The sequence below is a fragment of the Sciurus vulgaris genome (genome assembly GCF_902686455.1).
Source record: "Sciurus vulgaris genome assembly, chromosome: 11".
NCBI classification, from domain to species: domain Eukaryota; kingdom Metazoa; phylum Chordata; class Mammalia; order Rodentia; family Sciuridae; genus Sciurus; species Sciurus vulgaris.
Window position 1 is genome coordinate 44,553,377 of NC_136472.1, and position 27,085 is coordinate 44,580,461.

At 41.8% G+C, this 27,085-nt stretch overlaps 1 protein-coding gene across 5 annotated transcripts in view; it reads left to right on the forward strand.

The window, feature by feature from the left end:
* Positions 1–5,293: 5,293 nt before the first annotated feature.
* Positions 5,294–27,085, forward strand: part of BDNF (brain derived neurotrophic factor) — a 51,932-nt gene continuing 30,140 nt past the window's right edge. Inside the window, exon 1 of one of the 5 annotated variants that reach the window (XM_079105161.1) lies at positions 5,294–5,313. In XM_079105161.1, the coding sequence (XP_078961287.1) occupies positions 5,311–5,313 (3 nt within the window). In that variant the 5' untranslated portion in view covers positions 5,294–5,310. Of the gene's footprint in view, positions 5,314–6,260; positions 6,382–24,214; positions 24,516–25,345; positions 25,653–27,085 lie in introns of those variants that run through there. The other 4 variants (XM_079105164.1, XM_079105165.1, XM_079105163.1 and 1 more) reach the window with 4 other exon arrangements.

A 27,085-nucleotide genomic window follows, 5' to 3' on the forward strand; every position in this document is an offset into this window, starting at 1 on the left:
TTCTCACTTTGTCCAAACACTGACATGGGCTTACATTTAATGAAGTACCTTTTGTAAGTCCTGACCTGATAAAATCTTGGCCCCGCTCAATCACTTATCAACTTTTCATACTAACAACGTCACTTCTCCCCTACTTGCCACCCATATGCCTCTTTCTCATCTTTTGTCTGTAAGTCAGTTTAGAGTCATTCCATTCTCCCTCAATAGTCCATGTGATCTTCCTTCAGCCTCATTATGGAGTTGTCTGGTTTTCTGAAATTGAGTTAATTCACATCCAGATCTTCTACCTCATGCTTACTTCTTAGGCTTAAGGATGCAGAGATGGCTGCGGAGTGTGGTGGCACATGCCTGTAATCCCAGTGACTTGGGAGTCTGAGGTTAGTAGGATCATGAATTCAAAGCCAGCCTCAGCAAAAACAAACAAACAAACAAACAAACAAATAAACAAAAAACAAGATGCTTATGCAACTCAGTGAGACCCTGTCTTAAATAAAATACAAAATAGGGCTGGGGATGTGGCTCAGTGGTTGAGTGCCCCTGAGTTCAATCCCTGGAATAAAAATAAATAAATAAATAAATAAATGAATAAATAAATAAATAAATAAACAGACAAATAGGTAAATAGATAAATAAATAAGAAAAGAATGTACACATGGTTATTGTAAACTAAATCCTAAATCCAGAGTTTCCCAAGGTTTTCTATTTCTTGCTTCTTTGTATTATTACTTTGATTGTTTCCTTTCTAACTAAGCTAGGTTTGATCCATGGAAGATTCCTTCAGTTCTTTTTAAACATGAGCTTGACACTAGTTTCTTGGCAATCATTGCCTATTCTTGTTTTCAGAAAGCTTTCCAAATTGTGCATCGTGATTCTTTGCCTCTTCTCCTATTGCCTGTGGAGAACCATTAGAGATCAGGAAGTGACTAAGAGAGCCAATCTTTCTTCCTACCTGGTCAGAATCACTTCTTATATCATAAACAGAAATCTTTTGTTACCTGTTTTTTAAGGCTCCAAGACAGCAATTATGCCACCATCTGAAGCTACTCTGCAAACACTGTTCTTTGTTGATTAAAACAAATGATCCCAAGGTAATGATTAGGGGAATGGAAGATGGGGGTGGGAGCACTATTAACATTTGGCAACAATTAACCAAGTGCTGTACTTTGAGGTTTTGGGATGCTTTGGAAAATTGTTAGTATATGGATCACTATGCTTTATCAAATATGTAGCATTGAATCAAGTACTGAGGAGGCAGGAAAGGAAGTAGTAGTAAGAAAGAAGGAAGAAAATAATATATCAAACACACAGTGAAATGGAGAGCTTGGCAATTAACTATAACAAAATAGATTTGGTAAGAGTAGTTGAGAGGGGAGAACAAGAGTACTATCTCATACACATTTGTTTGATATGTAGGAAAGAATCCCCAAATGGTCCTTTAAAAAATGATACACCAAATTTCCCTTTAGAAATCAAGAGGGTAGATTTTGTCTCAAGAGATATTCCAAACATCCTTAATTCTCTAAGAAGATGTTCTTTCATTTCTGATTTTGTACACTTGTTTCAATACCCCTCTCCCACTAATTCTGAGATGTACTACACATCTTATTTAAGTATGTTCTTTGCCTTCCACTCTCAATAAGACCTTTCTCATTAATTTTTTTTTTTTTTTTTTTTTACTGAACTTTATAAAAACACAGTCAGAGGACAAGGTTTATAAATGTAGCAATGATAGAAAACTGTACGTGAACATCAAACAAAGCAAAAATCTTTTTAGGTTGTGTTAATACATTCTGCTTTAAGTTTGGCTACATTATTAGGTAGTGATTTTTAAGGCACAAGACTTGTTTACCATTCAGTTTGAAACGTTCTTACCACTGCTAAAAATGAATAGGGTCAGATGAACCTAGAGAAGTGTGATATTCATATCACAGCTGACGAGGACTGTGTGGGGAAAAAAATGATATGACCTCAGGAATAAGTGTTCCCAAGATTAAAATTGCAGCAGGTACACTGCTTGGCATCTATCTTAACAAATGAAATGACTGCAACCTTTGCTGATGTTTGGCACTGGATTTCTGCAGATGGGCAAAAACGGAAATATGTGAGTAGATAGAGGTAAAAGGCTGGAGAACTGATAATGTACCAAGAGAATTCTCTTTCATGTCACTGAGAAATAAAGAGGGGGAAATAAACATACATGTGTCAAATACCATCTCTTCACCCTTCTCCACAACTCACTATAGCAAATCTCATTATAGAGCAAATCTCACTATCTATCTTGGTCCATAAGTTATACATTTCAATAATGGCTCTAAGATATAAGGGCAATGTTCAAAAATATTCCTTGGAAAATATTCTCAGTTCAATCAAGTGTTGTATTGATAATTCCAATATAATCAACCATTCATGTTCTGAATTCTCAGATACCTGAGCCAACAATTCAGGGCATCCCCTTATAAGATGAAAAATGGAACTAATTTTCAGAGTAAAGATTCATCAGAGAAGTAGCTGATAGTCCCTGTACTGTCTACAAGTCGTTGACAAAGTCAGACAAATATATCACGTGGGTGACAATAGGTAATGAGTATGTTCATATAGTGATCATTTCTGTTGTTTCAAGACTTCAGATCTGTACTCAAGTCACTGAATTTGTCAATAAGCAAAAGAACTTACTAACAGCATTATGAATTGCATTCTCAGGAAACCAATTTAGCCCACAAAGCCTGAACCCCAAGACCTCAGAGGATGGTTTATGCCAGCTGTCCTAGTCTTAGGGCAGCATCTGCTGGCTAATTCATGGATGGACAAAAAGTAGCCATTTGTGGACAATACGAAGAGTCCTTTCAGTTGAAGGAAACTGTTGCCTTGGTGACTCTGAGGGTGTCTGGTATTCTTTTATGATGACCTACCTCAGGTCTCCTGGAGCCTGGTATGTGTGGAACTGACCCTAATGAGATCCAGGAAACATCTGTATGTGCACCTTGACTGGAGCATAGGATAAGCTGGGTTGACTGGAAATATCTCTATTAAGGTATGTATGAACTCAACACTGGATTTACTGTATTAATAATCCAAGTACCAATAAAAACTTCCCAGGAACAGAACCCATGTACAGAAGAATTAGGAAGGAAATCTTATTTTCCAGAAGGAAGGCATTTCTAGGATGGGAGGGGGATGGGAGCAGGACCTTGTAGCAGTCACTGAATAGTAACGTTCTGCTGCATATAAGTCACCCTATAGTGAAACTCTGGTTTTAATACACCAGGAAGCACGAATGGCAATAAAATACAGAACTTCTGATTAGAATAAAGAAAGTGGAAATTGGCAAGGGCTTGGTGGTCTGAAACTTAAGAGCTATCCACCATCTTCTGCAGCATCTCTCAGCCTCAGCCCTGCAGTCAATAGCGCCGCGGCCAGGGCCTGTGACGCCGTTGGTGGACTCCCCTTGGTGGGAACTCTGGATGGAAAGTAAAATCATGGTGTCGATGCCAAAACGGCTAAACCTGAAAAGCGTCTGGGGACTTCCCAGGGCACTCGCGCTCCTCAGAGCGACGGTCATCTCCATAACAACTGGTTTACATTCATCCTCAGTTCCTCGGCTCGGCCTTGCAGGCGATGGCTGGGGGTAGGCAAAGAACGGCTTCAGTGGAAAGATACCTTGGGCTAGCGCCTCCCTACGCTGGGGGATGTTGCCAGTGCTCGAGTTATTGCTTATTTCCTGAGATTTTCGGAGTTCTCCCCAGGTCTCCAGCAGAGAGCGGCGCCCTTCCCCCACCCGACTGCCTTTCTCTTGATTTTACACACCAGGGGGGTGGTTTGTTTTATTGTGTGTGTGTGTTTTTTTTTGTTTTTTGCTTTTTTTCTTCTTCTCGAAGTTCATCCTTTCCCTTCCAACTTACTTTCCGCCAACACGTGACCTCCCCACTTAGCAGGCAGAGCAGCCAGTGGTAGGGAAGCGCGGGTGCTAACCGCGGGGTTTCCTGGGAGAGCCCCCACCCGATGTTCGCAAACGCAGCCGCAGCTCCTGGCGCTCCCAGCCGCGCTCACCCGGGCACCCCCGCAGCTAGGGAGCCCCGGGATGATGCGGAAGCGACTCCGGGCAAGAAGCACTGAGCGAAAACGGAGCGCGGAGCCTGGAGCCTGCTGCGGTTCCTTCTCCTCCCCGCCTTTGCCCGCGGCTCGGTTCTCCGTGTCTCGCCTTACCGACCTAGCTGCGCACAGGGGCTGTTAATTCACATTTGAGAAGCCATAACCCATTAGAGCAAACGCAGTCATAACTTCATTCAACTCAGCCGCTCGAGACCTCGGTTTACACAGGTTCCTGTGGGCAACTAGTGGCTCGCCCCGGTGCCTCTCGCCTAGTCATCAGTCCCTAAGAGGAAAAGGGAAAGTTGCCGGGCTGATGCGCTCTTCGACGCATGCAGTTGTTCCCAAGGACAAGTCACTTACCCCCCCCCCCCCGCCCATCCCCCATTCCCCATTTGATCATCACTCACGACCTCATCAGCCGGAGACCCTTAGTCATGGTGGGGGAGGGGGAGGGGCAGGAACTTTTCTAAGAAGTTTCCTTTTTACCGAGGGAGTCACAAGTTGTTGGTCACGTAAACAGCACGGATAGTCGTCGTCGTTTCCACCCCCTTCGCCCCCTCCCCGCTGCGCTTTTCTGGTATTCTTATTAAAGCGGTAGCCTGCTGGCGCTGATAAGCAACAAGTTCCCCAGCGGTCTTCCCGCCCTAGCCTGAAAAGGCGAAGGTTTTCTTACCTGGCGACAGGGAAATCTCCCGAGCAGAGCTCAGCTTTGCCAGAGCCCCAGGTGTGACCTGAGCAGAGGGCAAGAGAACGGTGTGTAGGCTGGGTTATTTTTATGGGGGTACCCTGAAACTCCTCACTTTCTCTGGGAACTTTGTGTGCCAGGACCCAATGACTGGCGGTGAGGAGAAAGCCTCAGGAAACACCCGCTATATAACAGGGCAGTTGGGCAGTCATTGGTAACCTAGCTCATTCATTAGAATCACGTAAGAACTCAAAGGGAAACGTCTCTCGGAGTGAGGGCGTTTGCGTAAATCTATAGGTTTTTCAACATCGATGCCAGTTGCTTTGTCTTCTGTAGTCGCCAAGGTGGTTGAGAGTTTAAGCTTGCGGATATTGCAAAGGGTTATTAGATTCATAAGTCACACCAAGTGGTGGGCGATCCACTGAGCAAAGCCGAACTTCTCACATGATGACTTCAAACAAGACACATTACCTTCCAGCATCTGTTGGGGAGACGAGATTTTAAGACACTTGAGTCTCCAGGACAGCAAAGGCACAATGGTGAGTAGCAATAAACCCTGCATTATAATTGAAAAATCTTGACATGTTGCTTAACAACGGGCATATCACGGCTCTTCCTAGCATTTCCCACGCCAAAGAACAGCCTTACTCAGGCCAGGGGAATCGGGTTTTTACATAGTGCAACTTTAATTGGAATCATTTGAGATTTAACACAGCAATGTGGAACTGCGTGGAACAAACTTGGAACTGGAGGGGGTGTGTATATGTGTTATGTTGGCTGTTCAAGGCTGATGCTTGTCTCCCAGCAGTCTTGTATTCCATTTTTTGCCTTTACGAGTATGGTGTATGAGCATATTCTATGATTTATATGTGGGCATGTAATTGACATCGCCAGGGGGTTAATTTCCATCTAAAAACAATAACGCTGTTAGAGGTTGGGGTTAGGGGGTGGAGTGGGGTAAGAGTGGGATAGAGGCTGAGAGTTTAGGTGAGGATGGGGGTGGGGTTGGGGGGAGAGAAATCAGTCAGAAGTGCTTATCTCCGGTAATGAAATGGGTAATCTCATAGAAGAAAAGGGTCTCATCAACATGTGATCAACTATTAACAGGATGGCTTTGGCAAAGCCATCCGCACGTGACAAAACGTAAGGAAGTGGAAGAGACCGTCTAGAGCAATATCAAGTGTCACTTAATTAGAGATTTTTTTTAGCCTTTTCCTCCTGCGGCGCCGGGTGTGTGATCCCGGCGAACGGAGTCTCTTCAGCACCTTGGACAGAGCCAACGGATTTGTCCGAGGTGGTGGTACTTCAGGTAGCATTCTTTTCCCCGCTGTCAAGCCAACTCTGTGTCGCCCTTAAAAAGCGTCTTTTCTGAGGTTCGACTCACACTGAGATCGGGGCTGGAGAGAGAGTCAGATTTTGGAGCGGAGCGTTTGGAAAGCGAGCCCCAGTTTGGTCCCCTCATTGAGCTTGCTGAAGTTGGCTTCCTAGCGGTGTAGGCTGGAATAGACTCTTGGCAAGCTCCGGGTTGGTATACTGGGTTAACTTTGGGAAATGCAAGTGTTTATCTCCAGGATCTAGCCACCGGGGTGGTGTAAGCCGCAGAGAAGGTAAGCACCGGGGCGGAGACCCCTGCATCCCCAATTCTTGAGCTATTTTGATACTCGATCTTCCGGAAAGGATGCGTGGTGGAGGGGAGGAAGTAGAGGGAGGGTAGAAGAGGAGGTTGTTTCTTGGTATTTGCCCAGTTTAAATTGCCCTAGGTGAGAGCCCTGGGGCAAAGCGGGGGCGGGGGGAGCTCAGTTTTCCTGCGGATATAATGAGTTTAGTTAACTTGGACCTGCAAATGTCTGATTCGAATGTAAGATTTCTTTCTTTTTCTCCCTTCCCCTCCCTCTTTTCCGTTCTTTTTGCTGGTGTGTGTGTGTGTGTGTGTGTGTGTGTGTGTGCGCGCGCGCGCGTACAGTAAATTCATTACTAATTATGAAGCTTTTGCACAACATTCGATTTCCTAAAATTTGACTTTGTACCATTTAAAATCAGGCGGTGGAGGTAGTGTGCCATGGGGAAAGGGGAGGTAGAGGTTGAAGAGAGGGAAGGAGGTAACGCTAAATCTCCAACACGAAATGAATCAAGGTAATTTCAGCTCTTCTAGTGAGAAGGATTCATTCTCCCTGTATCCCTCCCTCCCTCTCTTTCCCCCTCCCTCTCTCCTTCCCGCCCCCCTTCTTCCACCCCGCCCCCTCCTCCTGCCTCCATCCCTCCCTCATTCTATCTCTTCCTCTCCGTCGCCCTGTTCCTCGTTGGATATTTCTTTCAGGGCTTTTTTTTAATTCCCCCCCTTCTTTTTCTTCTGTCTGTCTTCCCTCCCCGCGAGTTTCGGGCGCTGGCTTGGAAGGCTCCGGCTTTCTCAAGGGAAGGGGAGCCGCCGAGACCGCGCTCCGCTCCCCCGCCGGGCCGGATGCCTCATTGAGCCCAGGTCCGAGTCAGTCGGGGTAACTCAGGGAAAAGGGGGGCCTTCGCTTGGGAGTAGAAGGTCCTTTCTGGACCGAAGAGACTGGGAACGGGCCGGGGGAGGGGGCCTGGGCGGCTGGAGGCGGTGGAGAAGAACACTCGTAGCTCCGTGCGGCGGCTGGACAGAGCCACCAATCAGCTAGGCGCGCAGACCGCCCAGCCAGGGCGAGGTTGCGTCCGGAGGCGCGGGTGGAGGGCCGCCGGCTAGCCGGCGATCTGCCGTAGTCTCCTTGGTGGGCTGCGAGGCTGGCAGTGGGTGGAGATGGGGGACTTGGAGATAGAAGTGGACTCGGAGCCGCCCAGCCTTCCTTTCCACTTCCTCCGCCCCGCCGGCGCCCCCGAGGGACCCTGAGCGGCTGGAGCGTGCAACTGCGTTGTCGTCCTGACTCTCCTCTGGGAGCCCAGGGACTTGTGCGCCCCTGGGCGGGGGCCACCAACCTCTCCACACTCCTACAATCCTCACCCCCACCCCCTTCTCGGGCCCTTTGTTCCGGCCACTGAGCCTTGCCCGGTGGCAGTTTTCGCCTCAGGGCTTGGTGGTTCTGGACTCCTCCCCGGATCAGCTCCTCTTAATTAAGAGGCTAGGGATTGGGTGGCAGTGAGGGGAGTTAGGGAAAAACCCATTTCCGAAACTCAAGACTCAAAAGATTATTTTAGCGAACGAAAGAAAGAATCCCAACTCTGCGCAGGTGGAAATGACGGATTCATAGGCAACTCGAGGATATTGTGGAAATTTAGAAGGAAAAAATAAAAACAGGCACTTGGATCAGATGACGGTGATAGGCTGCTTCGCACACAAAGGGAGCGTAGGGCAGGGTTTACGGAGAAGCCTGCAGCGAATGGGGCACAGATTGTTCCGAGATCCAGTCGTTTTCTCAGTCAGATCTACGTGAAGGGAGCGGAGGGGAGGGGCTGGAAGGGGAGCGTGGCGGGAGGGGCTGGGCTTGGGGGCGGGGGGATTTCTGATCAGTCTGATGCAATTCCAAGCGTGCTGCAAAGGAACTCCAAGGCGCCCGCATCACCATCGCCACCCACCCTTCCCAGATGGTGCTGTTTTAAATACGGATCTGCAGGGCTGAACGCAGAACTGGGAGATTTATTGCAAAATCCCGAGAAGGGGGGGAACGGGCAATGGAGGGGCAGAATTTAAAGGTGCAACGCTGCTTTTCCCCAGGCAAGCGGCAACCGGTCGGATTTTTTTCTCTTTTCTCCTTTTTCTATCTGCTTGTCTCTGGATTCTAATTCACCAAGGAAGAGGTGTAAATATTGTGACATTTTGAGGCGGCTTGATGGATGGGAAAAAAATCATCTGTCACTCTAAATTGCAGAGTTCCCTCCCTCTCCCCGCGCCATGCCTTGCTAGCGAATACTCGCTGCTGCCTAATACAGTTGCTAGGGCTTCAAATGAATGCATCGTTAAGGGAATATTATCCTTTTAGTCGACTTGCTAATTTATCTGACAGTTGAACTGAGAAAATTGTAGACTTCGTATCTGTGGGAGACAAGGAGGAAAATTCTTGTAACCTCGAGATTTTTAACAACTTAAATAAACCTCAAAAGTGTCACGTCATCCTCTTACACACTCTACTCCTCGATTTGTAAGATGAAATGGTTTCACCTAAAAGTGTTGTGGAAATGAATGTCACTTTAAGAATGGTGCACCTGGTATTCACTGTTTATGTATATTTACATAGAGCTCTTCATCATGAAGGCAAGAAATTTCAATTTCCCTGTTTGGAAGCAGACAGATGAGAAGATGATGGGGGTGGGGACTTTAACCTTAAAAATTTAACAGTAACCTAGCCTACTGCTGTACCCCCTGGTCTTGCATATTAATATTTCTGTGTGAGAGATTTTAGCTTGGTCTAGCTCCCCCAAAGGGAGTATTGATTCGAATGGAAAAATGTGCGTCCTCCTGGTAGCTTTTCCAGTGTCACTTATAGTAAGACCTACAACACAGCAATTTTGGGAGGATAGAAGAGAATATCTGAAAGGGCTTTGCAAACTGAAAGCAGGCATTCTATAAATGGAAGATATCATTATGACATTCTCTTTGCAAGCTGCACTTGTATTTGATTGAACCAGAGTACTAGTTAATTAAAAACCTCATCTAATTTGTATGGTCAGGGCAATAAGTGGGGATTTTAAAAGCGAGTGATTAGCTGGCTTACAAAATACTATTTGTCAGTTGTTTATCAGTGCAAATTGGAAAGAAGGCTTTGAAAAGATCTTAAATAAGCATACATAAGCTTTATTTTTCATTTGCCAGACTCTTTCCCTATCAAATCTCAGATCTAAATTCTTAATAAAAAAAAGAAACTGGTGAATTTAGTTTCTTTCCTTTTCCTGGCCTGTCCTCTAGGGGAAGCTTTAGTAAGAAACAACATACCAGAAGCAAGCAGTGAAAGGAGGCAAGGAACTGGATGACCACAAACAGATAACCAGCCACAAAAACCAACACATAAAAATGAGGGAAAATCAGCATTAGAGCCTGCCTTACAAAGGGCTTTTGTTTTTTAATTCTGTAATCTTGGGACCAGGCTCCAAATTGCTCAGATAACATTCACTTGATCATATTGCTTACAATCTGTCTACTAAAATTATGTCTAACTGAATTTGTTTTTAAATAAAACACTTCTACCAAAGGCCATAAAGCTAATTTTTGCTTTTAATTAAGACAAACTAGTCTACTGTTTAAGAGAGTCTAATGAATATGAACTGATATCATTTGATTTTAAAAACTCTGCTTAAAACTAAATTTGTTCTGAACAGCACTGACTTGCCAAAAAAATATCTATTTTTACAGCTTTCTTTTCACTCTATGGATAATTTAATGAGTTGCTTATTTTAATTTTACAACTGCTACCTCAGAAGTATCTCAAATTATCTTTCTTTTGCTGGTGTCTTTGCTGAACTGCTCCTGCTCTCTGTGTGTGTGTGTGTGTGTGTGTGTGTGTGTCTGGGTGTATGTGTGTGTTCTAGGGGGAATTTAACAAGCAATGAGTCTCTTAGATTTAAATTTACATATCGTAATCTATGTTAAGAGTAGTGTGTAGTATTTAATAATAAAAATAACCATTTGCATTTAGTGAAAGTTACCATTATTGAGTGCTATGGAAGTGGGGAGATGCTTAAGGGAAGGAAAAAGAAATAATTAAACAATTAAAAGAAAAATTTCTCCTTCTTTTGGTTTCAGAGTAACCATAATTCCAAACAAATGGAATTTTTCATCTTTTACTTTGGAATATAGCACTATTGCTTTAAAAAGAGTCTCTTGAAAAAGAGACACGTGTTCCATAAAAAATAGTAACACTCAAACACCATGTTGTGGAGATCAAAATATTGCATCCTTTCTCCTTGCTTTTCTCATTTGTGATTGTTAAGGTGTTCATTCTGAGTTTTAAAAATTTTAGGTAAACATTTTTCTCTCTTTCATTCTAACTTTCTAAGAGAGTCATATAAGGAATTCTTTCTGCTATATTATAGACTTTATTTGTATTTCCTAGTAACAGTACTTCATTCATATTCATATAGTGCTATGAAAACTCTACATGTTTTTTCATTTGATTTCCTTGTCAATTATATAGAGTAAGAATCATTCATTATATTTTACAGATGAAATTTTAGTGCCAAATTGCCCAAGACTCCCCTAGTGTTGAGGGAAAGTGTTTCTTCAAATTTCAAGGACTACATATTCCTCTCTAGACCATGCTTTCAAACCCAACTAAGTCATCTAAAGGAATCGTGGGCATTATTTCCTCCTATTTTGATTTATTTAATTAAAAAATTGTCTACAAGTTATTTCCAAAATTCTGAAGGATGAATGGAAAGTTTTAACCAGATTGTGACCTTCCCTTCAGATGCCATTCTTTCCCCTTCCCATAGTTGGAGGCTCAAAGAAGGCAGGAATTTTCCTGGAGCTGACACACCAAGTCATAGTCACTAATTCCCCCAAAAAAACAAACACAGAAAATAGGCCAAAGTCAAGAAGAACATTGCTTTTACTCATGAGTCATAGAATCTGAGGGCTAGGAAGGTCCTCAGAGGTCACTTAGCCCTACCCATATCTGATGCATGAATTCATGCTGGCTTATTTTCTTTCAACCCTCTGGAATTTCATCCTGGTCTTGGATGCCTGGGTGCTCATTTATCTTGGTGGATATCCTGTGAATATCTTATGTGGATCATGTGCTTGACTGGCCTTTTCCCACTTTACCCTAAAAGTGTACTTTCTAGAAAGACTCTTAACACACACAATTTTATTCTTTAGGTATTAATTGACAATCTATTATGTGCAAAGAATTGTGTTAGAATCTGGAGATTCAGCCCTGAGCAAGACTGAAAGGTCTCTATCTTGGCAGAGCTTGTGGATTTACACACAAGGACTGGTCCTTTTATTTGCTCTGATTCTTAAAAAGGGACCAGCTTCTGGATTCTTACCTTTTCAAAAGAATAGTAAACCAGATTAAAAGCCTGAGTTTGTGCTTTACTCCCAACTAGAGGTCAACAGCTAAAATTCAATCAGTTACCTCATCTCTATTCCTTACATTTAAGTAAGATGTTCTTGGGATAAACTCTAAATTCCATTTCACCTACAAGTTTGAGTGATATAAAAGATATGACCTATAACTGTTTCTTGGTGAGAAGTAGGGCCTAGGTTACTTTAACCTTTGATGCTTTACAACTTTAAATACCATTGATTTTTAACTTAAGAAATACATTATGAAATATCAAAGCAACATATTTATTTGAACCCTGCATGGAAGAAATATGAGTGTTGAATCTATCATTTTTTTCAGGAATGATGACTATGAAAGTTTCAACCTGAACAATGATCACAAACTTCTGCAGATGTATTTTTAAAGGGAGTAGTGTGATAGTAGACCCACTATCAAATTTTATGCCATTTTTCTTTGTACAGGCAGATGTTCTAATTTTTCAGGTCATTTCTTTTTTAAGTCAAAGATGTTACAGGATGAAATTGTCTGGGTCTTATAAATAATACATTATATACATACGATAATAGATAATTAGGTAGACCAACCAGTAGAAATATAAAAGGGAGCGGGTAGCCCAAGGATTGCAGAAGGTGTGTGGGCATTTTGACATCCAGGAAATGCTATAGATCTGTCCTTAGCTAACTCAGCCTGGTGGAGATAATTAAGAAAAAATGTGGGTGTAGAAAGACTGCAAGCCATTCCTTGGGATTGGCTAGATTGCTGCAGTAGTTCAAAAACAATTGGCACAGCCACCCACACTGGACATGATTGCCCTTTGATGAGGCAGCTATTGACTTTTATAAAGATGCCATATTTAAAATAACTTCTGATGCACTAGGGATGACAGATATCATTTTGAATTCTTTTTTTAGACAAGTGGCAAAATATATTCCAAAGTATTAATTAAACAAAAACTTTAAAGTCCAGTTTCTAAAAACTAGCATTTTACCAACATGTGACCTCTGATTTTAACTATTCAGCCTGAAGCAGCTTGAAACCTGTAGCTATTATGAGACATTTTAACCTGATGTGAATATTTTTCTGGATCACTACAGGAAGTAGAAAGTACTTTGCCAATGTTTTTAATCTCTGTGTGAATGTTAATGTATATCAAAATCTTCATACATTGGGAAGAGGGATCCAACAGCTGCCCCAAACAGCAGAATAAAATAGTGAAATCTTTCTGGCCAAAGTGCATGTTACAGTGTTTTGATATCTAGAAATTCCGTCTGCCCAGAGTCCATGTTGTAGCATTGTGGTATATAGAAATCCCTTCAGAATTTGCTAAATCCTGTATTCATCAGTACCAGGAGGAATTGGAACTGATTTATCTCCAACTTCAAGAAAATGTATCAATTGTGTGCCATCTCTCAGTATTAAGTTCACTGGGGGAAGAAGTACCCAAACTGGTGACTGCATGAAGATTCAACAGACATCTAAAGCCCGTGGGGTAGGACATTGCAGGTTGAGTGAATGGAGGAGAGAGGAAATGTATAAAAATTTGAGTAGAGAAATAAAAGGGAAGTCAAGAGAGGCTTAGGATTATACCGGGGTTTTTGTATGGTCTCTGTGAGTATTCCTCAAGGCCATTTGTCCATTGAGACTGATCTCTACTTTCCACGTTCATTGCTGTTCTGGTTACTTTAGAAGGAAACAATAATTTCTTTGACTTTCACCTTTATCCTTCCAGCAACTTTCTCCCCAGCAACTTCCCTAATCAATATTTAAGAATTATTCCCACCATCATTGTTCTTTACCACATGTTGAACTAACATAGGGTTTGTAGCTACTCTTGGCAGTCTGGTAAAGCCTATGTAAACTCTTCTCAGAATAATATTTTTAAATGAATTAAATAAAAGAATAAGATTATAAAGGAAGCTAATCACATTGATATCCTGGTATTAAAATACTTAAAAACTGTATTATATGACATAGTAATAGTGTGCTTTTTATGAATTTAAAAAGATTTAGTAATGGTTGATTTCTAATTTCAAAGTAATGATAAGCATTAATGTATTTTGAAATATCTATAACAACTGACATGATATGAAGGTCTCTGATTTCTACTGGTAATAAAGTCGGTGAAAATTACTGACTGAGAAAAATTTCCCACACATGTTTGACAACAGAACACTGGGGTGGGGGAACTTATTAACAGTATAGATTCAGAAATGTGAATTTAGTCAAGGCCAAGATCAGCCATTTAGTTTCCCTTCCTGGTGGAGGAAATTGGCATTAAAAGAAAACTTTTAAGATTCACTTTCGTCATTAGACAAGCTGCAAAGTGGGGAAAGGACCAAATAATGAGATAATGAGGGTGTGGTAGGTATGTTTCCATTGACTGAGCTTGCTATCACTCTAATGTTTATCTTTGGTATCAGCAGTACAACTCTACTGCCCTAAAAATCCATCACTCCATTGAAAAAAATATAAGTTCAGATTCTGGCCACTAACTTCAAGCATTGCTTTCAATATCTGGTACGACTTCACTACCTTCATAGACTATTAAAACTTCATTTTGTCATTACCACACTATAGGAAAGTACATGCAAATCATGATGAGGTGAGAAAACATCAACTTTGCATTTATTCAGTGCTAAGTTATTTGCTTTGTCTTTGACATATATTAACCCTCAGAGTAAGTCTTGGAGATAGATTATATTCCAATTGTATAAACAAGGAAACTAGAACTCAGGGAGTTTAAGTAATTTGTCCAAACAAACCCAGCAAATCTTGAGTGGAGAAACTGAACTTCAAACCTAAAGTTTTCTGATTTCTGAGTCTATTACAAAATCCTGCCTCCCTATGTATTAGCTACCACCCATGTTTGATTTGGTTCTCCTATTTTCAGATGATTAGCACGTGTATTTTCTTAAGAGATCTTCACTACAACCCTTTGAGATCTCTGAGAGTCTCAAAATTGGCCACATATGCTGCTTTGAGTCATTTCAAATTTTTGCTAACTGGTGAAAGACTTTCATATTGCTAATTATTACCTGTCCTTTTTGAAACACAGTTTTCACAATCATAAAATGGAGAGTGTGATAATAATACTTAAAGTAGTTTGTTAGGATCAAATACATGATTAATAAAATCTAACTTTATGGAGCTCACTATGATAAGCAGTATGCATTTCCATGTTTCGGTGAATCCTTACAATAGTCTATCTAGGCAAGAATTCTTCTTCTTCTTAGTTTAAAGATAGAGGAAATTGGACATAACTTTTCTAACATCATATATGACCAGTAACTCCACATCATGTTCAACCACAAGAATGGGATCCTAATGAGAATAAGTTATACTCCATATCAAAATACACTCTACTGTCATGCATATCTAAAAAGAACACATAAAGAATTCTCAAACTAAAGAAAAAAGATGAGAGGACACTGTGGCATCAATTATTATAAATTAGCAGAGACAATAAGTGGCAAAGGTTAACTCAAACCTGCGTTTGTCCAATGCCAAGGGCTTTCTTTTAATTATTAAACTTATCTGTAAGCCCCTATGCAATCTTAGCTGTTTTCATAATCTTTGTCATGCTTAAAATACTACCAAGACAGAGAATTATCCAGAAGTAAGTATCTAGTCACTGAAAATAAAGATTAGAATATGGAACTCTTCACCTGCACATTCTTGCTTCCACTTACTTTAGTTTATTATCCAGTGGATAATGTCTAACTCCTTTCTTAACTTGTTTAGGGCAGTTGCAAGTCAGTTGACTTCTGAGAGTTATTGAGTAAGAAACGTTATAAATTGTTTAGATTAGGATTTAGTGTGTTTGGAAGCCATTTCATAAGTTTGCCTTTTCTAACTGTTACTGGCTGTAGTACTGCAGATGCTGTGATGAGGAACACCCTCTCCAAAGACACACAGTGGATGACAAACCTCCAAAGCTAACATGTTGTTTACACATATGGAGAAGAGAATGGACAAGCATAGTCTTAAACGTAATTACAAGGCTTATGGTCCCTGATGGGGACTAAAATGTTTATTGGCTTTCCTTGTGCAATTGAATGTTCTTTCACCAGAGGCTCCACTCCAAACTTGGAACTTCTCTGGAAATACATCTCATTTGGGAGAATGCCAGGAATTGGTGTCTGGGTCCTTTGTGTATTTGCATCAACTCAGAATTCAGAACTTCAGCTCTAGCAGCAAAGGTGGGGGATAATCTAGGTAAGGGAATTATAGATTTACTTGGGCATCTTCCTGATCACCATCCGTCCTCCTCCTAAAAAGCAACTCCTAAAAATATGTGGTTTTAAAACAGGGATTGGCCGCACACAGGTAATTTTTGGATAGCACAAGTCAGTGGTCTCTTCAGAGCCACTAAAGTCATGTAAGGAATTAAAGGTGTGGAATTCCATGGAAAGACCTCATCCCACCTCCACCCTGACTTATTCAGGGAAGGCCACTGTGAACTCATAATGTATTTCAATATGTCACAGAGATCAGAAACCAGTCCAGCAGAAAGGGATGATCTGAAGAACATTTTCATACATGAAAAAGTTCACCGGAGGCTTTATCAGAGATAACTAACTTATAGAATAAATAGAAGAGTATGAATCCTCAGCATGACTCAGGACTCTGACTTTAGGGGAATTAATTATAGGTGTTATACATTTAGTTTATGAAATGATTTACAGTTCCTGATGAAAACTCCAAATTTACATGGAAAAAAGTGACTTAAAAATTATCTAGCTCACTTGTTCCCTGAGAGCATTGATCCCCTGGATCATTTCTTCTTTGTGATTTAAGGTCTGCCAGATACTGTCCTAATTTTATTGACTACACAACTGACGTACAGAGCAGTGAAGATTGCTCAATATGTTCTATAAATGTTTATGTGGCACTTACGTGGACAAATTTGGGGTCGTAAAGGGGCTTACCCAGGTCAGAGGGCCAGAAGGTGAAAGACTTTAAATTAGGATCCAAGCTCTTTTGACTGCTGTCTGGACCTTAAAATCATACCACATGACAATAATATTTCTTTGATTTCCCAATAATTAAAACATAAAACAATGAACAATCTGTGTAAGAGTTTATTCAAAATAAAGTGTTTTTATATAATTTAGATAATAATGAACATATAACAATTGACAAAACATAGTAATATGTTAATAAGGTATTGTTAATTTCAAAATGGTAGGACAGAATTAAACTTCTTAAACATTCCATAGTTACTTTATAATTATTGAGACTAAGACAAGATGAACTGAAACTTCAAGTTTTTGTTGACTCCTATATTATTAACTTGTGTTTTAGAGATTCTTCATTTGATTCTTTTATCTGAGATTTGACAGCAGCTTTATGTTATTTTCAGCAAAAACAACTTCTTTTAGTGCTCTCCCCACAGAAGAAAACAATGGTAAAAAGAATTTATGTCCTTTAAAATGATCAAGAAATAAGAGGGGAATCTAATATTAATTGTATTTATTAAGATTCCTAGTCTTAAAGATGTTAGAAAATGTTTACTCATTTAAAATTTACACATTTAACATAATATTTCACCAGGAAATACTCTTGATGATTGTTTCTTTGTTCTTTATGTGACATCCACACATAATTGTGCCTTTGTGATGAACTTCCACTTTTGAAAACTGGAGTTGTGCTCTTATAAAAATCAATTAACTAAAAAATAATTAGATATTTTATAAATTTTATTCCCAGATAGATATTTTATAAATATATGACCAAAGTCATATAAATAATAATATCAATTTTAAAGCTACAATAATAAAAAGGAATATTAGAAAAAAATTAGTCTAGCAACTAGTCAAGAATATGCCAAACTTCTACATATTTTTTAGATAAATTGGCATCCTGTAGCTTAGCATGATTGTCTTACGGAATTCAACTTATTTTTATTCACTTTACTCTAATTAGTTTTTGTGTGCAGACAAAATGGAAGGCAATGGAAATTTGGCTTGCAAAGTAGTTCTAACATGATCTACATCCACAATCTGGTTGTAATGCTATAGGAATATGTTTATCATGTGAGAATGGTAATTTAAGTCAGTATTCAGTATGGACATAAAGCAACAAGCGATTCAAAGCTAGCTTCAATTATTTATACTGGGAACTCTCTTTTTTTTTTATTAAAAGGTCAGTGAATGATAATATGTTTTGTTCATTATTCCCAAGGCCTCCAGGAAAACATGCCTATGAAATAAAAGATCCTCAGTGCTAAAGATTTTACTGCATTTGGGAGAGGCATGAAATTCGGGAGTAAAGGAAATGTTTGGGTCTTTGTGTTTTCTTCCTCAGCACAGAGGCCGCCTTGAGGAAGGATGACTATAGTCTGAGTTTGTGTCCTAGAAATGTATTTAATTTGTATAACAGCATCAATATCTAACTTCCAAAATTGGATATCTAGCCATAAATACCCGTCTCCACACACACAACTCCCCCGCCCTTCAGAGCATGACTATGGTCAAAGTAGCATAAAATGGGTTTCCCAGAGTGCATATATAGCAGTGACTACAAGAAAAAACTCAATCAAGGAGTCTTGGAATTTCAATGCATGACTCTGCTCATCCCCACTCATTCTTCATTCCACCTCGTCTCCCTGTCTTCAACTTTTATGAAACATTTTATTTGCCTTGTTCATCTGCATTGGCATCACCCTTTCTTATTGCCAACTAGATTTCCCACTTACGGGTGCCCTTCCTGGCAGACCAGGGTTTCAGAAGTGCCTACTTGCAAGAAACGCTCTTAGTAATCCTGTTCTGGCCACCATGTCCCTCAACAGTCTCACAAAGTGACCTTATGAATGGGAAGTAAATGTTCTCCTCTCCTGCCCAGTTTCATTTTAGAATGCAGACTTCATTCCAGATCTAGCCTAATTTCTTCTTGGGACAATTGGATTGATTTTATGGTCACCATTGAACATGCCATAAACAGACTACAAGTAGTAGGAATGAAATCTGTGGGTCCCATGTCCATTAACTGGCTATAGAGAACAGGAAGGCCCAAAGTATTTCAACACATTGGGTGGTGACATCATAATGGAGATCTACCTGATGAGAGAAATATTCAGGTAAATTTAATTCCAGGCACCATGTAGATTTGCATAATTCAACTTATTTTTATTCACTTTATTCTAATTAGGTTTTGTGTGCAGACAAAATGAAACAAAACAAAACAAAGGGTTCAATATAGGAAGAAGTGAAAGCTTAAAAAAAAAAAATAGTGTTTCACAGACCTGACCTCCTAAGAGAAATCATACCAAAAAATAAATACTTTCAGAATGTGAAAGCACTTTTCCAATTTAAAAGTTGGAGGTCCATAATTTGGGCTATTAAATGGAGATGGAGTTCAGAAAAATTACTTGTTTTTAGACAATTTTGTTTGAAGGGGAGTAAAAATGAAATAATCTATTCAAGATCTTTTGGGAAAAAAAGCTTCATCTACAAGCTAAGAATAGAAGATACAAAGCTTTGATACAAAGACTCATCCTTTTATTAAACAACCTTTTCTGTCTCCAACTTGCAAAGGGGGGATTTGTCAATCTGATTGAATCTTCCCTTTAGTTTTTCCCAGCAGCTGTGTTCTGATAATTCATGACTCCCATGTTTCCTGAGCCCTGGATAATTTCACACACATGGTTTGGTTTGGGGCTCTACATTTTCAGAAGAATATGGAAATCTTGGAGGAGGTCCAGGGTAGACCAAGGGAAATGATTAATGGATTAGAAGTTGGACTTTATGAAGGAGGTTGTGAGATCCGATCTTCACTATGAGAAAAGTCTGAGTGGTGACTTAATAACATAAAGAGGTTAGTAAGCAGCTGTTCTCCATCTTCACTATGGTTGGATGAGCTGAAATAAGATATAAATTTCAACAAGAACAAAAATGTGTTACAAGCAGGAGTTTCCAAGCACCAGCATTTCTGGGTTCTAGAAAAGTCCTCATAAGAAGGATACGAAGACTTCTTCCCCAGTCTGCAGTGATAGGCCTACAAGTAACAAGGAAGATGAGATAATCTCTTAAGATCCTTTCAGACTATCATTTGAAAAGTATATCTAACCATGTTTAGAAAAAGATACTTGTTTCAAACAAAATTCATTTGCCTCCTTTCTTCTTTACCACCCCCTATCCTTTTCCTACCTTTTGAAAACACTGTTGACCAAGAATAACAGGACGCTAATTAGCTGTGGCCACACCTCCCTACCTTCTAGGTGTCTCTCCAGCTTTGGGAGCAAGTTTCTTGTCATCAGTATTGTCCCTGGCCATGAGGGCATGCTGACAGTCATTATTCTACATAGAACACCAAACTTATGGTAAGGCAAAAATGAAACAATTTCTTACCCCTGACAAATTCACAAGTAGCCAAATGGATTAAAATGTAATTCATGGCCTATGGTATGAACTCCTAAAAGGATTGAAATGTACTTAATTTATCTGCCTGTATCATGGCCCATGGAATAGTGCCTGACTTGTAGTAGGTAGGTGCTCAGCAAGTTTTCATCAACTGAATGAAGCCAGTTGCATATCCTTCCCAGGTCCTTCTTCAAAAAGATCATTAAAGGGGGACATTGCATGAGACTCATTTATCAGAATCACACAAATTATTTATTTATTTATTTAGTACTGGGGATTTAACCTGTGAGTCTACCACTGAGCTACATGCTAGTCTTTTTTAATTTTTATTTTAAATTTTGAGACAGTCTTTCTGAGTTATGGAGGCTGTCCTCGAGCTCGTGATCCTCCTGCCTTAGCCTCTAGAATCTCTGTGGCCTGTGCCACTGCATTTGGCCAAATCACACAAAATCTTAGCGTGTTTCTAACCCGACTTTGTACATACTTTCTTTCTCCATTTTTACATGAAGAACATAAAATTTAGCAGTAGAAAAATCTCTCATTCCAATCCTCACAAAGTCTAAAATAGATGGGTCTCAAAAATAAGGTGATCTCAAAAGAAAATGGTCATCAACTCCAAACATGATTCAATGTCCTGAAATCCTTTGGTTGAAATTTGTTAATTCTTCTCGTTTTCTCTCAGCACAACCAACAAACACCATAGTAAATTTTAATTGCCAGCTCTAACTTATTTCCCATTCCATAAATTCACACCACTATTGACTATGCTTATAGAAATATTACAATGAGTAAATCAATTTGTTCTTCACTGTTAATTTTTCTCAGAGAAAATTTGGTAATTCAGAGGATTACAAATTAATGATTCATATATGTTTGGGGGTGTGTCTCAGTAACTTCATGATGATTTTTGTGCTGTTTTTTCTTGATCTAACCAAATATTATTCTTAGGTGGAATTAGTTTTTTTACCCTTTTGCTGTGCACTCCAAATTTGGACCCTGGTAAAATTTTCTTCTGTGATTCCTTGCTTTCATCTACCACTCATAGCCCTGTCTGGTTACATAATGCCTGTAGGTGTTGACCAATTTGGTCACATTTAAGTATGACATAGAACAATTCTTATGGTTAATAAAAAACTTACAGAGAAGTGCAACCTAATAAACGGAAAACTATTTCTTAAGTTTTTTCTCAGGACAGGCCTTATGTGATGACAGAATTCAACACTAGATTGGGGCCTGTGAAGTCATCCAGCATGAATTTGAAAACATCTTGGCCACCCTGCACAGCAGGGTTTTTCTTTTTGCTTATTATTTTCCTTATACTAATTACTTACTCCAGTTTTCAGCAGTGTTTGAGGTCAATTCATTTAATACTACACATTTTTTTGTTTTGTTTTTTGCAAGGAAAAGTGAAGGCAGGAGTAACTAGGAAACTTAAGTAAACATAATTAAACATAAAATGCTTACAGTGATAGTAGAATTGACCTCAGCCAATTAAAATTATTAATAGAAAAAAATATGTCAGTGTCAAATCTGAGCCTACTGCCTCTGTTCCCACTTGGGTAATGAGGATTAGTTTCTATTTCCTGACAAGAATAGATGGGAATTCACATTTCTTCCTGACCTTTTGTCCTCTTGGCACATTGTGTTAGGATAGTATTAGACCATACCAACAAAGAAATAAAGATTTGGACTAATTCAAAATTAAATTTTAAGCTCTTCAAAAAATATCATTTTCTTTTTAAGCTGTGAAGTTTTTCCTCCTTTTAATGATCAATTATGACAGAGACCAATCTTTAAGAAGAATCCGAAATGCACACTTTATGTTCTTAGTGTTGCCTTTGATCTCAAACACACACACACACACACACACACACACACACACACACACACATTTGACCTTAAACTTCTAAAACTATCTGCATATGTTATCTGAATTAAGCAAATAAAAAATATTAGAATTCCACGCAGGTCACTGGCACTGAGTTCATCTTGGCTTTATTGTTTTTTAGTGTAAGATGTACTTTTAAGGCAAATAGGTGTTTTAAATCTGGTCTCTTACTGTTTTGATAGCACTTTAATCACAATTTGGGAAATTTGGAAATGCTCAGAAGTGTTAAGAGGTTTGATTCATCATGCTTATCTGAATTGGTAATTGATCTTGTAAATATTTCTGCCTTTACTTTATCCCTTGTCTTTTCCTCAGTAAAACTGCACCACACACTGGAAAGTGAAGATACAAACATTTATTTATACAATGTCAAGTGAGAGTAGGAATAAGATTGGCCATAGACCCACCCAATCAGAGCCTTGGTTGCGAGAGCACTTTTTCCTTCAGCAGAAATGCTGATGTGGCAATGTGAATTTAGTGGGTAAAAGATTTGCCCTAACTTCTAATTAAGCAGCATTGAGAATGCTGGTAAAGATTCTGGATCTCCAGTCCTTTATAAATAGCACAAGTATTTCATTAAATTCATAATACTAGCCTCCTAATTTGTATTGAAATATGAAAAGAAATTATGTCTGCATACAGCCCACATCCTGGGAATCAATACTGAGGGTCTTTGAGATGGCCAAGCCCAGCTTCCTGCCCTAGGTCCTTTACTGCTCTTTGGTTACACAGCATATTTCCCATACATTAAATATTCCCCAATAAATTCCACCATCGGTGCTGCAGGGTAGTTTGTATTGACGGTGTAGTCCATCAAGTTGACAGGGGTGTAAAGCTAAATTCATGATACTCTAAGAATATGCATATATTTGAATAACTTGGCTATTTAGCCCAATAATTTGCAAAGGTGCGCTGACTGATCACACGTTCTGATAACACTTCCAAGGAACAGATAAATTTGTCTATTGAAGGGGAGAGAGTAGAAACGAGAATTTCTGCCTGGGGTTTTTGAGTTCATTGAAGTTTTGTCTCTAGTACTTAACTGTGTAAACTTGCATAAATTGCTTTGCAACACTGAGTCTTTTTTTTTTTTTCATTTATAAAACAGGAATAAGCTCTTTCACTCGTCTTTAGAACCTCTAAAATAGTGAATTCATTTTGTTAACAGTCAACCCTTAGATAAATTGAACCCAGTATGTAATAATATTATATATTCTGTTCAACAGCACATTCTGGATAACCACGAGAAAGTCCAGGAAAAGAAACAGCTTATAAATCTTTCCCTTTACCAAAATTAATGTTGGAGTGTTTAGGGAAATTCTTATAGCCATGAGTCTTAGCATTTATTAGGTCAAGCCCCCCTTAGATGACAAAAAAAAAAAAAAATGCACATATACATAAAACTGCCTGCAGAACTTGGGGAGTGGATACCCATTTTTGTATCCCTGGGGAGTGGTTCTCAAGGTATAAATTAAGATTGTCTGCAACCGAATTGTTTGGGTGCTTATTAAAATGCTAATTCCCGAACCTAAAGCACAATTCCAGAAGGCGAAACTTCAGTTTTACACTTAGGTGGTTTTTTATGTTCTGTGGAGGTCCGGAAACTCCATGTTAAGTACTGCCGTCTCGTTATTTATTCTAAAATTTAAGATCTGTCCTAATGCATAAAGATTGGTTGAACTAATTGAGACGGACATTCAGCTTTAAAGCAGGAACTCAGGTAGACAGTTGTCAAAGTTCGTCAAAAGGCTAATTGAAAATAGTCCTCTGGCCGCTGGCCATGCATATTGTCTCTAAGGGTCTTGGCTACCGGCAAAGAACTCTAAAGACTGCTCTTCCGTATCCGGCAAAGGGTGGGGGTGGGGTGGGGTGGGTTAAGTGAGACAACCTGTCCCCACCCCACTTCGACCCCAACTCTGACGGAAGCAGTTTTTAATTTATCTTTGCGACCCAGTTTCATTATTAAAAGGGTTGACTTATGTATGTAAGTTTGCTAGGGCTGGAAGTGAAAACATCTGCAAAAGCAGGCAATGCCCTGGAACGGAACTCTTCTAATAAAAGATGTATCATTTTAAATGCGCTGAATTTTGATTCTGGTAATTCGTGCACTAGAGTGTCTATTTCGAGGCAGCGGAGGTATCATATGACAGCGCACGTCAAGGCACCGTGGAGCCCTCTCGTGGACTCCCACCCACTTTCCCATTCACTGCCTAGAGGACTGCTCGAGCTGCCGCTCCCCCCGGCGAGCTAGCATGAAATCTCCCAGCCTCTGCCGAGATCAAATGGAGCTCCTCGCTCAAGGGGTGCGAGTATTACCTCCGCCATGCAATTTCCACTATCAATAATTTAACTTCTTTGCTGCAGAACAGAGGGAGTACCTACCGACTGGGCACTAAAGACTCCCCCCTTCTTTTTAACCGAAAGGAAGGTGAAAAAATAATATAGTCTGGGAGTTTTGGGGCCGAAGTCTTCCCCCAGAGAAGCTGCCTTGATGTTTACTTTGACAACTAGTGACTGAAAAGGTGGGTTTCTTTTCTTTCTTTCCGTTTTTCTCTAGTCTGCTAGGAAGCGCGTGGTTTTAGTGAGGTCTATCATTGCCTCGGCTTCCTGGCTGGAGCAAGTAACTTGGTGTAATGTTATCTGGGGGCGTTCATTAATAAAAAATGCTGTTATTATCTTGATTGAATTCCTATTAGGCAAACTCGGGAGAGGTCAATGTGCGAACTCTGTTTAAGCCGGCGTGTTTAAGGTAGCGGAGTAAACCAGGAGCCCCCATGCTCTGTGCAATTTCATTGTGTGCTCGCGTTTGCAAGCTCCGTTGTGCGGGAAGGTGCGGGAAGGTGTGTCCACGGTCCGGGAAACGCACACCCTTGTTCCACGGAACTTGGGTGCTGGGATAGGGAAGAAGGGGAGACCTGTAAGCGAAGGGATCCAGACCTTGGCGCGTCGAATTCGCACTCGCGTCCTCCTGTTCTAGGGCAAGCACATTGCCCAGGTTTCCCGGGAGGGCGCGGGACACGGGGTTCCCCGGAACCCGAGCTTGACATCCCTCTAAGCCGCGGACTCCAACTGCGGCCCCGCGGGCGGGCGCAGCACGACTCTCTGGGGTACATGGCAGACCCCAGGGGAACCCGGATACTGGACGGGCGGCGCGAGGCGCACAGGGGTTCCCCGGGGTCCCCGGGGCTAAGTACCAGCAAGGAAAAGGCGCGGCGTTCCCTTTAAGCGTCCGCCCCGAACGGGTATCGGTAGCGCGGGCGAGCCGGGGGGAGGCGGGCGGCGGGCGGGGGGCGGCGCCGTTTGACCAATCGAAGCTCAACCGACGAGCTAAATAATGTCTGACCCGAGCGCTAGGCGCAGGCTGGAGCTCCGGGTCCCGGTCGCTGCCGCCGCCGCGCCGGGGCGTACCATTGCGCTTGCTGTCCCGCGCATCCCGTCGTGCCTCGGCTCCCGGGCCGCGCGGAGAAGCCGCCCGGCGCGCCCCCCACCTCTTCCTGGTGAAGCTTTGATGAGACCCTTGAACTGCAGCCGCCACCGCTGCTGTGGGGCCGGTGGAGAGCAGCATTACGACGGGGACCGGGGTTGGGCGCAGGGGCCAGGAGCGGGACAACGATGTGACTCCGCTGCCGGGGACCCGAGAGCTTTGTGTGGACACCGAGGTAGGCGACCGGCGGGCGTGGGCTTGGCGCGGGAACCGCCTGTCCGCCCGGGAAAGTTGGCTGGGGGACTACGAAGTTTTAGGAAGCACGAACTGCTCCTTTCCTCCCCTTCAGGAGATGAGAGGGTTTGGAGTTAACGCTGGGGAGCGTTCTTCTATCCCACAGCACCCTCAGGGAGAGGGACCCCAGGAATCACTGAGGTGAGGGAGAAAAGGCCAAGAAAAGTCCTCTAGTTGCGCCACGGGAGCTAAGACGGCGCCCTGGGGAACCCCAACAGTACTTCCTAGCTGAGGAGGGGTTGTGAGAGGAATTTAGAGAGGCAGCTGCTGGGGACCCTGACCGAGGGAAGAGTGTTGATGCTGGGGTATGAACCCTGATTGCGAGCTGGCCGCTTTCAGCGTGGACTTTGGCCGAGGCTGGATGGGAGTGGGAGAGTGGGGGTCTTTGCGCCCAAGGTTAGCATCTCTTTTCCCCAGACTCAGGCTGGGCTGCACCCAAACACCTGCCCCCCCCCCCGCCCCTGGACAAAAGCGAGACCAAAGCGAACTTACACAGATCCAAGGCTAATGTGTCTGGGAAAACTTGGGGGCCTTCCTGCCTCTTGGACCTGGAAGGGTCTGGGAAACTCCCACAGGGGAGGGGCAGACCGTACCCACACCTCTCCCCATTCTGCGCGCCTCCCTTGGGGCACCCTCCAGGGACGTAAAAGTTTTACTCTCGGGGAGTGGGTGGGTGTATATAGGGGAGGCCCTGACAGAGGTTGATTTCTGAGGATGCGAATCCAGAAAAAGAAGTGGGTGAATGAGCTGCGCCTAGAAATAGCTGAAAGTTGAGGTCTTTGTGCCCGATGGTCAGGGAGAAGGGGAAATTGAAAACTAGGGGCTCCCCCAGCGGGGAAAGAGCCACAGGCTGCGGGGGTGAACTGGAGTCGCTGTGGGAAATGAGTGTTCCTGCGTCGGAGTTGGAGCAAGGATGAGGAACCCCTGGGGTGGGGGGCGTTGAGGAGTAGAAGGGACAGCGAGAGTGGCGCTAGGGAAGGTAGAGGGTGCCCTCTGCCGGCCACAAGGCCAAGAGCAGCTGCTGGGGCCGGGAGGCTGGGGGTGGGGAAGTGGTAAGGGATGGTTTTTGCGGAATCCCTTAGGGAGCTTGTAGGAGGGACTTGTTGAATGACGCTTCTGACCAGTTCTTTGGGGCGTGGGACTCGTCGTTGTGGATTGACTTGAAAGCTTGGCTCCAATGCAAAAAGATTTTCTTATGTTTAGGGTGCTTTGATAAGCGCTAAGGTTGGTGATGTACTAGGGCTTCCTGATCTAATTTTAGGGTTGCCCGGTTATCTTGCAATACTGAGTGGGTAACAACCAGTGAACAGTTTTTGACAAGAATGCCGGAAAGTTCTTGGCCAGAAGCAAAGAAAAGCATATTTCTCTGAATGT